Source organism: Borostomias antarcticus, assembly GCF_949987555.1.
Source record: "Borostomias antarcticus genome assembly, chromosome: 9".
NCBI classification, from domain to species: Eukaryota; Metazoa; Chordata; class Actinopteri; order Stomiiformes; family Stomiidae; genus Borostomias; species Borostomias antarcticus.
In genome coordinates, this window is record NC_140242.1 from 4014347 (window position 1) to 4026899 (window position 12553).

Here is a 12553-nt window from a genome sequence, read left to right on the forward strand (position 1 = left end):
CAGTCACACCTGAGTCTGGCCTCTCTCAGTCACACCTGAGTCTGGCCTCTCTCAGTCACACCTGAGTCTGGCCTCTCTCAGTCACACCTGAGTCTGGCCTCTCTCAGTCACACCTGAGTCTGGCCTCTCTCAGTCACACCTGAGTCTGGCCTCTCTCAGTCACACCTGAGTCTGGCCTCTCTCAGTCACACCTGAGTCTGGCCTCTCTCAGTCACACCTGAGTCTGGCCTCTCTCAGTCACACCTGAGTCTGGCCTCTCTCAGTCACACCTGAGTCTGGCCTCTCTCAGTCACACCTGAGTCTGGCCTCTCTCAGTCACACCTGAGGCTGGCCTCTCTCAGTCACACCTGAGTCTGGCCTCTCTCAGTCACACCTGAGTCTGGCCTCTCTCAGTCACACCTGAGTCTGGCCTCTCTCAGTCACACCTGAGTCTGGCCTCTCTCAGTCACACCTGAGTCTGGCCTCTCTCAGTCACACCTGAGTCTGGCCTCTCTCAGTCACACCTGAGGCTGGCCTCTCTCAGTCACACCTGAGTCTGGCCTCTCTCAGTCACACCTGAGTCTGGCCTCTCTCAGTCACACCTGAGTCTGGCCTCTCTCAGTCACACCTGAGTCTGGCCTCTCTCAGTCACACCTGAGTCTGGCCTCTCTCAGTCACACCTGAGTCTGGCCTCTCTCAGTCACACCTGAGTCTGGCCTCTCTCAGTCACACCTGAGAGCCTCTAGTTTCTCTATAACTGCATTCCTTCCACTTCAAATCAGGGAGTTTCTTTCTTCATAGAATCAGGAGAATCAATTTAGGATTCTAGTCTGGGAGACGTCTGGTTCCCAATCTCCCACTGGGTTGCAGGCCACAGCCCCAAGTCAGGAGAGACCCAAGCTCCCTGTCCTTTATCTTCTCTCTCTCTCTCTCTCTCTCATCTCTCTCTCTCATCTCTCTCTCATCTCTCTCTCTCTCCTCCCATCATCATGCATGACATTCATCTCAACAAATCAAAGCAAACACTCCTAACCTCAAACAATCCTAACCTCCTGCAGAGTGCTCTCATGGTCATCACAGTCATCCTAACATCTACTGTATTATTCATATCATCATGACATCATCAACCAATCACATGCTCACCAACACCACAGTTCTCCTGTCTGAGATCATTCTGGTCCAGGAAAACAGCTCTAAAACAATCACGACTAAGGGTATTGATCTTGAACAGGCATGTTCAGGCTTGTCTCTACTTTAATTAATGTTACAAAGCAGTAAAATACAAACAAATCCAAATTCTATCATGATTCGTGTCTAGAGCTCACTTCTAAACATTTCTGGATTCGTAGTAGACTACTATAATCACTGTAAACATCATCAGCTGGGCACTTACGCTAGTATTACAAATCAGTACTAAAATCACAGTTAACTCACATATTCCATCACCACTGACTGGGCCCATAAGGTATCATGAATGTTTCATTTCATTCTCCTCATGTTCTCTCCCTCTCTCTGAGCCTCGGGGATGAATGTTGCTACGCCTCACTTCCTTCGGCATGGGGGCTTCATATCTCTTGACTGTGTGTATCACCAATTTGGAGAGAGGAAAGATCCACACACTGATATCTCCCCGTTCACTTTATTGGAAAAAAGCAATGTTTTCATCAGGCAACTGTCTTCATCAGGCAACTGTCTTCATCAGGCAACTGTCAAGTTGATATATATATATATAGATATCCTGTAGAGTAGTTCAGTAGCAGAGTACAGAAAAATACAAAAACACAAACAAAACAAAGAAGCTAGTGACAGCATGCAGACAACAACGACAGTGAACCAGCCTGAAAACAACAATTACAGTAAAGCTGTCAGCCAGCCAGCCGGGCTGCACGCCAGCTACAGTAAAACAGGAATATTAAATGATGAGTCACATTCCGTCTGCGACTTGACTGCCGTAATGAGATGATGACCGGAGGTCTTCTATAACACGGCGTGTGACTGTATTATAGACCACCTTAATTAAGACCTTTAGTCACGCAGCACATCCAGGTACAGTTATAGACTGACTTAATTGAGACCTTTCGAGGAGGGTCACAGAGAGGTACAGTGACCACACGGCTCATGCAGACAGGCTACTGGCCAGAGCATCCCACAGCGGCTAGGGTCATGATGGGGAGGGTGATGACCGCAGCCTGACTGCTGAGATGATGACCATCTCGCTGGTACCGTCACTGAGGTCGGGTGTGATCTGTACCAAGAAGACATGGAGGGACGCTCTTTTTTTTAATCACAGCTGAGGAATATGAGATTTAACCCCCCCCCCCCCCCCTCTCTCTCTCTCTCTCTCTCTCTCTCTCTCTCCTACACTAACTCCACACTGAGCAACGAAATGACACACATTTCACAGATGTATAATAACTATTTATGTGATTATGCGCGCAGCTGAATACTGCAAGTCTCGGTAAGGTGAATTGTAATAATAGTTGTGTGTGTGTGTGTGTGTGTGTGTGTTTGTGTGTGTCTAAGAGACTGAAACCCTTAAATTTCCTTCTAAGACAATGCTTGATATTTTTTGCTGGTTTTGAGTGACAGATTGCAGTGTAGAACAAATGGACACACACACACTCAAGTGTTTCTCATGTGTCACGACTCCCTCTCTCCCTCTCCCCCGGCAGACGTGGACGCTCCTGTGATAAAGTGTCCGACCCTGAAAGACAAGTGGGCGGAGCCAGGGAAGCTGACCGCCAGGATGACGTGGGACGTGCCGGAGGGCAAGGACACAGCGGACGGCATCCTCACAGAGTCAGTCCTGACCTCTCACCCTTCACCTCTGACCCCTGACCTCACAGAGTCAGTCCTGACCTCTCACCCTTCACCTCTGACCCCTGACCTCACAGAGTCAGTCCTGACCTCTCACCCTTCACCTCTGATCTCACAGAGTCAGTCCTGACCTCTCACTCTTCACCTCTGACCCCTGACCTCAGAGTCAGTCCTGACCTCTCACCCTTCACCTCTGACCTCACAGTCAGTCCTGACCTCTCACCCTTCACCTCTGACCTCAGAGTCTGTCCTGACCTCTCAACCTTCACCTCTGACCTCACAGAGTCAGTCCTGACCTCTCACCCTTCACCCGACCTCACCGAGTCAGTCCTGACCTCTCACCCTTCAGCTCTGACCTCACAGTCAGTCCTGACCTCTCCCCCTTCACCTCTGACCCCTGACCTCACAGAGTCAGTCCTGACCTCTCACCCTTCACCTCTGACCCCTGACCTCACAGAGTCAGTCCTGACCTCTCACCCTTCACCTCTGACCCCTGACCTCACAGAGTCAGTCCTGACCTCTCACCCTTCACCTCTGATCTCACAGAGTCAGTCCTGACCTCTCACTCTTCACCTCTGACCCCTGACCTCAGAGTCAGTCCTGACCTCTCACCCTTCACCTCTGACCTCACAGTCAGTCCTGACCTCTCACCCTTCACCTCTGACCTCAGAGTCTGTCCTGACCTCTCAACCTTCACCTCTGACCCCTGACCTCACAGAGTCAGTCCTGACCTCTCACCCTTCACCTCTGATCTCACAGAGTCAGTCCTGACCTCTCACTCTTCACCTCTGACCCCTGACCTCAGAGTCAGTCCTGACCTCTCACCCTTCACCTCTGACCTCACAGTCAGTCCTGACCTCTCACCCTTCACCTCTGACCTCAGAGTCTGTCCTGACCTCTCAACCTTCACCTCTGACCTCACAGAGTCAGTCCTGACCTCTCACCCTTCACCTCTGACCTCACCGAGTCAGTCCTGACCTCTCACCCTTCACCTCTGACCCCTGACCTCACCGAGTCAGTCCTGACCTCTCACCCTTCACCTCTGACCCCTGACCTCACAGAGTCAGTCCTGACCTCTCACCCTTCACCTCTGACCCCTGACCTCACAGAGTCAGTCCTGACCTCTCACCCTTCACCTCTGATCTCACAGAGTCAGTCCTGACCTCTCACTCTTCACCTCTGACCCCTGACCTCAGAGTCAGTCCTGACCTCTCACCCTTCACCTCTGACCTCACAGTCAGTCCTGACCTCTCACCCTTCACCTCTGACCTCAGAGTCTGTCCTGACCTCTCAACCTTCACCTCTGACCCCTGACCTCACAGAGTCAGTCCTGACCTCTCACCCTTCACCTCTGATCTCACAGAGTCAGTCCTGACCTCTCACTCTTCACCTCTGACCCCTGACCTCAGAGTCAGTCCTGACCTCTCACCCTTCACCTCTGACCTCACAGTCAGTCCTGACCTCTCACCCTTCACCTCTGACCTCAGAGTCTGTCCTGACCTCTCAACCTTCACCTCTGACCTCACAGAGTCAGTCCTGACCTCTCACCCTTCACCCGACCTCACCGAGTCAGTCCTGACCTCTCACCCTTCAGCTCTGACCTCACAGAGTCAGTCCTGACCTCTCACCCTTCACCTCTGACCCCTGACCTCACAGAGTCAATCCTGACCTCTCACCCTTCACCTCTGACCTCACAGAGTCAGTCCTGACCTCTCACCCTTCACCTCTGACCTCAGAGTCAGTCCTGACCTCTCACTCTTCACCTCTGACCCCTGACCTCAGAGTCAGTCCTGACCTCTCACCCTTCACCTCTGACCTCACAGTCAGTCCTGACCTCTCACCCTTCACCTCTGACCTCAGAGTCTGTCCTGACCTCTCAACCTTCACCTCTGACCCCTGACCTCACAGAGTCAGTCCTGACCTCTCACCCTTCACCTCTGATCTCACAGAGTCAGTCCTGACCTCTCACTCTTCACCTCTGACCCCTGACCTCAGAGTCAGTCCTGACCTCTCACCCTTCACCTCTGACCTCACAGTCAGTCCTGACCTCTCACCCTTCACCTCTGACCTCAGAGTCTGTCCTGACCTCTCAACCTTCACCTCTGACCTCACAGAGTCAGTCCTGACCTCTCACCCTTCACCTCTGACCTCACCGAGTCAGTCCTGACCTCTCACCCTTCACCTCTGACCCCTGACCTCACAGAGTCAGTCCTGACCTCTCACCCTTCACCTCTGACCCCTGACCTCACAGAGTCAGTCCTGACCTCTCACCCTTCACCTCTGATCTCACAGAGTCAGTCCTGACCTCTCACTCTTCACCTCTGACCCCTGACCTCAGAGTCAGTCCTGACCTCTCACCCTTCACCTCTGACCTCACAGTCAGTCCTGACCTCTCACCCTTCACCTCTGACCTCAGAGTCTGTCCTGACCTCTCAACCTTCACCTCTGACCCCTGACCTCACAGAGTCAGTCCTGACCTCTCACCCTTCACCTCTGATCTCACAGAGTCAGTCCTGACCTCTCACTCTTCACCTCTGACCCCTGACCTCAGAGTCAGTCCTGACCTCTCACCCTTCACCTCTGACCTCACAGTCAGTCCTGACCTCTCACCCTTCACCTCTGACCTCAGAGTCTGTCCTGACCTCTCAACCTTCACCTCTGACCTCACAGAGTCAGTCCTGACCTCTCACCCTTCACCCGACCTCACCGAGTCAGTCCTGACCTCTCACCCTTCAGCTCTGACCTCACAGAGTCAGTCCTGACCTCTCACCCTTCACCTCTGACCCCTGACCTCACAGAGTCAATCCTGACCTCTCACCCTTCACCTCTGACCTCACAGAGTCAGTCCTGACCTCTCACCCTTCACCTCTGACCTCACAGAGTCAGTCCTGACCTCTCACCCTTCACCTCTGACCTCACAGAGTCAGTCCTGACCTCTCACCTTTGACCTCACAGAGTCAGTCCTGACCTCTCAACCTTCACCTCTGACCTCACAAAGTCAGTCCTGACCTCTCACCCTTCACCTCTGACCTCACAGAGTCAGTCCTGACCTCTCACCTTTTCCCTCTGACACCTGACCCTTGACCTGGCTGTCTCTACAGTCTGTGTGTACACACCCCATTTGCAAAAAGCGAGCAATGAAACATGAGTTTTGTCATCGGATTATGGTGTGTGTGTTTCAGTGTGGTTCTTAAAGGTGCTGTGTGTGTTTCTGTGTGGTTCTTCAAGGTGCTGTATGTGTTTCAGTGTGGTTCTGAAAGGTGGTGTGTTTCAGTGTTGTTCTTAAAGGTGCTGTGTGTGTTTCAGTGTGGTTCTGAAAGGTGGTGTGTGTGTTTCAGTGTGGTTCTTAAAGGTGTTGTGTGTGTTTCAGTGTGGTTCTTAAAGGTGCTATGTGTGTTTCAGTGTGGTTCTTAAAGGTGCCGTGTGTGTGTTTCAGTGTGGTTCTGAAAGGTGGTGTGTGTGTTTCAATGTGGTTCTTAAAGGTGATGTGTGTGTGTTTCAGTGTGGTTCTGAAAGGTGGTGTGTGTGTTTCAGTGTGATTTTTAAAGGGAAGCCCCCCAGCACACACTTCCCTGAGGGGCTCCACAAGATGTCCTACACCGTCTACGACCGCGCAGGGAACAAAGGCTCCTGCCGCTTCACCGCCCGAGTACGAGGTGACAGTCGTTCGTTCATTTGTTTGTTTGTCCATTCCTTTGTTCATTCATTCATTTATTCATTAATTAATTAATTCAGGTCAGTCAACCTGTGTGTAATGGCATGTGCTGTGCTGTTGTGAACTCTGGTGTGCTGATGTATGTGTGTGTGTGTATGTGTTTTGTGTGTGTATGTATGTGTGTGTGTGTGTGTGTGTGTGTATGTATGTATCCATATATACGTGTGTGTGTATGTCTATGTGTGTGTGTGTGTGTGTGTGTGTGTGGTGCAGTGCGTCGCTGCAGTCCTCTGACCGCTCCAGATAACGGTTATATGAAGTGCGACAGCGACGATGACAACTACGGTGCCACCTGTAAGTTCGTCTGCACGGGCGGATACGAACTCCAGGGCAGCGCTGCCCGGGTCTGCCAGTACGGTCTCACCTGGTCCGGCTCCGACACCAGCTGTGCACGTATGTACGCAGACAGACTGGCACGGAACACACATTCACCAACACACACCACGTGGTGTTATAATGGTGTTATAATGATGTTATAATGATGATGCAACTGTGTGTTGCTTCCCTTGACAAAAGTAATATTGTATCTCAATGTGGTACGCTATTTTAATCTTATGTTACCACGCGCTGTCTTCTTATAACATGTTGTATTGTATGTATCACCTAGTGTAATGTCCTGTTGGGCCTAATGTCATGCTATGTTACGCTATGTCACACTATGTTACGCTATGTCACACTATGTCACGCTATGTCACAGCTATGAACATCAACGTGGGCGTGCGCACGGCCGCAGCACTGCTAGAACAGTTCTACGAGAAGCGCCGCCTCCTCATCATCTCTGCCCCCACAGCGGCCAATCACTACTACCGCTACCAGATGACCAACCTACAGGTTAGGATCACTACTACAGCTACAATCCCTACTACAGCTACAATCACTACTATCACTACAATCACTACTATCACTACAATCACTACTATCACTACAATCACTACTACCAGTACAATCACTACTACCACTACAATCACTACTACCAGTACAATCACTACTATCACTACAATCACTACTACAATCACTACTATCACTACAATCACTACTACCAATACAATCACTACTACCAGTACAATCACTACTACCACTACAATCATTACTACCACTACAATCACTACTACCGCTACAATCACTACTATCACTACAATCACTATTATCACTACAATCACTACTACCACTACAATCACTACTACTGCTACAATCACTACTACCACTACAATCACTACTACCACTACAATCACTACTACCACTACAATCATTACTACCACTACAATCACTACTACCAATACAATCACTACTACCACTACAATCACTACTACCACTACAATCATTACTACCAGTACAATCACTACTACCACTACAATCACTACTACAATCACTACTACCACTACAATCACTACTATCACTACAATCACTACTACTACTACTACAATCACTACTATCACTACAATCACTACTACTACTACAATCACTACTACCACTACAATCCCTACTACCACTACAATCACTACTACCACTACAATCACTACTATCACTACAATCACTACTATCACTACAATCACTACTACCACTACAATCACTACTATCACTATAATCACTACTACCACTACAATCAATACTACCACTACAATCACTACTACTGCTACAATCACTACTACCACTACAATCACTACTATCACTACAATCACTACTATCACTACAATCACTACTATCACTACAATCCCTACTACAGCTACAATCACTACTACAATCACTACTACCACTACAATCACTACTACTGCTACAATCACTACTACTGCTACAATCACTACTACCACTACAATCACTACTATCACTACAATCACTACTATCACTACAATCACTACTATCACTACAATCCCTACTACAGCTACAATCACTACTACAATCACTACTACCACTACAATCAATACTACCACTACAATCACTACTACTGCTACAATCACTACTACTGCTACAATCACTACTACCACTACAATCACTACTACTGCTACAATCACTACTACTGCTACAATCACTACTACCACTACAATCACTACTACAATCACTACTATCACTACAATCACTACTACCACTACAATCACTACTACTGCTACAATCACTACTACTGCTACAATCACTACTACCACTACAATCACTACTACCACTACAATCACTACTACTGCTACAATCACTACTACCACTACAATCACTACTACCACTACAATCACTACTATCACTACAATCACTACTATCACTACAATCACTACTACCACTACAATCACTACTACCACTACAATCACTACAACCACTACAATCACTACTATCACTACAATCACTACTACCACTACAATCACTACAACCACTACAATCACTACTATCACTACAATCACTACTACCACTACAATCACTACTATCACTACAATCACTACTACCACTACAATCACTACAACCACTACAATCACTACAATCACTACTACCGCTACAATCACTACTACCACTACAATCACTACTACCACTACAATCACTACTACCACTACTACCACTACAATCACTACTACCACTACAATCACTACTACCACTACAATCACTACTACCACTACAATCACTACAATCACTACTACAATCACTACTACTACTACAATCACTACTACCACTACAATCACTACTACCACTACAATCACTACTACCACTACAATCACTACTACAATCACTACTACCACTACAATCACTACTACCACTACAATCACTACTACAATCACTACTACCACTACAATCACTACTACCACTACAATCACTACTACCACTACAATCACTACTACAATCATTACTACCACTACAATCACTACTACCACTACAATCACTACTACAATCACTACTACCACTACAATCACTACTACAGCTACAATCACTACTACCACTACAATCCCTACTACCACTAATATCACTACTATCACTACTACCACTACAATCACTACTACCACTACAATCACTACTACCACTACAATCACTACTATCACTACAATCACTACTACTACTAACACGTGGTACATACGTGCACAGATTGTGGTTGCATCATTACTACTTCCATACAGTTCTGCAGTACGTGTGTGTTTGTGTGTGTGTGTGTGCATGTTTGTGTGTGTCTGTATGTGTGTGTGTGTGTGTGTATGTGTCTGTGTGTGCATGTTTGTGTGTGTGTGTGTGTGTGTGTGTGTGTGTGAGGCTCTGCTGAGTGGGATGTCGTGCTTCAGGGAAATGTCAGGCCGTGCGTAAACGAGATGCAGCACCTTGAGCAGCCTGATGTTTTGTCTCCTGTCAGAACCGGTAAAAGGGAGCTGCTTCTCTCAGCCATGACCTTTAACAGGGCAGACTAAGAGATGCCTGCAGCCCTATGCTATGACTCACACTGACCTCACCTTTAAACAGGCCAGGTCAGGGACATCTGAGAAATGTGTTGACATAACATTTATAAAGCTTTTTATGTTGCTGTCCGTGTGTGTGTTTGTGTGTGTGTGTGTGTGTGTGTGTGTGTGTGTGTGTGTGTGTGTGTGTGTGCAGCATGCCCAGTGCGGTCTGGACGTCAGGCACCTGACAGTTATTGAGTTAGTGGGGGTCTACCCAGCACAGATCGGACGCATCCGACACAGGATTATTCCCCCAGGACTGGCCCTGCAACTCAGGTACACACCCACACACACACACACATACGCACGCACACACACACACACACACACACACGCACGCACGCACGCACACAAACACACACCTGTGGAGGGAGGGGTCCTAGTGTAGTGTGCAGTAGGAACAGTACTGTATGTAAAGTCTGTACATTTTGTAAGATATCTTACTAACAATATTGTATTTTCTTGGTTTGGGCTTTGCTGTAGGTAATGTATGTAGTGTTATGTGCCGAGACCAAGGACCACAACAGAAATACGTCTGTGACATCTGTCATTTGTATGATGCATGACTTGCTCTATCATTTTTAGCTACTGTTTAAAAAAAAAAACAATTAAACTATTAAACTAACCCCCCCCCCCCCACCCTCACACACATACCTATACCTTATGATGTGATGATGTGCGTTTCCTAGGTTACTGCTCCAGATTTCCCACAATTCCTTCAACATGGTGCTGATGGACAAGCAGGGCATGGACAAGCACCGCTATACCTACCCAATCACCTCGGCCGAGATCTTTGTCACCGTGGATACCTTCCCCCTCCGCAAGGACGAGATGGTGCTGCAGCAGGAGGCGGGCCAGACCTGCCAGTAGCCACGCCCCCTCGTCTAACACCTCCTCCCCCCGTTTAACACCTCTACCACCACCTCCACCCCCCTGTCTACACCTCCATGTACCTCCATCCCTCTGTCTACACCTCCATCACCCCCTCCACCCCCTCCTCTAACATCTCCACCACCCCCTCCTCTAACATCTCCACCACCCCCTCCTCTAACACCTCCATCACCCCCTCCTCTAAAACCTCCATCACCCCCTCCTCTAACATCTCCATCACCACCTCCTCTAACATCTCCACCACCCCCTCCTCTAACATCTCCACCACCCCCTCCTCTAACACCTCCATCACCCCTCCACCCCCTCCTCTAACACCTCCATCACCCCCTCCTCTAACACCTCCATCACCCCCTCCTCTAACACCTCCATCACCCCCTCCTCTAACACCTCCATCACCCCCTCCTCTAACACCTCCATCACCCCCTCCTCTAACACCTCCATCACCCCCTCCTCTAACATCTCCATCACCCCCTCCTCTAACATCTCCATCACCCCCTCCTCTAACACCTCCATCACCCCCTCCTCTAACATCTCCATCACCCCCTCCTCTAACACCTCCATCACCCCCTCCTCTAACATCTCCATCACCCCCTCCTCTAACATCTCCACCACCCCCTCCTCTAACATCTCCACCACCCCCTCCTCTAACATCTCCACCACCCCCTCCTCTAACATCTCCATCATCCCCTCCTCTAACATCTCCATCACCCCTTCTCTAACACCTCCATCACCCCCTCCTCTAACACCTCCATCACCCCTCCACCCCCTCCTCTAACACCTCCATCACCCCCTCCTCTAACACCTCCATCACCCCCTCCTCTAACACCTCCATCACCCCCTCCTCTAATATCTCCATCACCCCCTCCTCTAACACCTCCATCACCCCTCCACCCCCTCCTCTAACATCTCCACCACCCCCTCCTCTAACACCTCCACCACCCCCTCCTCTAACACCTCCATCACCCCCTCCTCTAATATCTCCATCACCCCCTCCTCTAACATCTCCATCACCCCCTCCTCTAACACCTCCATCACCCCCTCCTCTAATATCTCCATCACCCCCTCCTCTAACATCTCCACCACCCCTCCACCCCCTCCTCTAACATCTCCACCACCCCCTCCTCTAACACCTCCATCACCTCCTCCTCTAACATCTCCATCACCTCCTCCTCTAACATCTCCACCACCCCCTCCTCTAACATCTCCACCACCCCCTCCTCTAACATCTCCATCACCCCCTCCTCTAACATCTCCACCACCCCCTCCTCTAACACCTCCATCACCCCCTCCTCTAACACCTCCATCACCCCTCCACCCCCTCCTCTAACATCTCCACCACCCCCTCCTCTAACACCTCCATCACCCCCTCCTCTAACACCTCCATCACCCCTCCACCCCCTCCTCTAACATCTCCACCACCCCTCCACCCCCTCCTCTAACATCTCCACCACCCCCTCCTCTAACATCTCCACCACCCCCTCCTCTAACACCTCCATCACCACCTCCACCCCCTCCTCTAACATCTCCACCACCCCCTCCTCTAACATCTCCATCACCCCCTCCTCTAACACCTCCATCACCCCCTCCACCCCCTCCTCTCACATCTCCATCACCCCCTCCTCTAACATCTCCATCACCACCTCCACCCCCTCCTCTAACATCTCCACCACCCCCTCCTCTAACACCTCCATCACCCCTCCACCCCCTCCTCTAACATCTCCACCACCCCCTCCTCTAACATCTCCACCACCCCCTC

General features: G+C 49.6%; 1 protein-coding gene across 1 annotated transcript in view; it reads left to right on the forward strand.

Moving 5' to 3' along the window:
* The window catches only part of srpx (sushi-repeat containing protein X-linked), a gene marked incomplete at both ends in the record, with an annotated part of 28683 nt that extends 17907 nt beyond the window's left edge, over positions 1 to 10776 (forward strand). The window contains 6 exons of the mRNA XM_084443546.1: positions 2652 to 2778; positions 6331 to 6452; positions 6725 to 6904; positions 7209 to 7342; positions 10061 to 10182; positions 10596 to 10776. Of these exons, the coding sequence (XP_084299672.1) occupies positions 2652 to 2778; positions 6331 to 6452; positions 6725 to 6904; positions 7209 to 7342; positions 10061 to 10182; positions 10596 to 10776 (866 nt within the window). The remainder of the gene's footprint in view (positions 1 to 2651; positions 2779 to 6330; positions 6453 to 6724; positions 6905 to 7208; positions 7343 to 10060; positions 10183 to 10595) is intronic.
* Positions 10777 to 12553: the final 1777 nt, after the last annotated feature.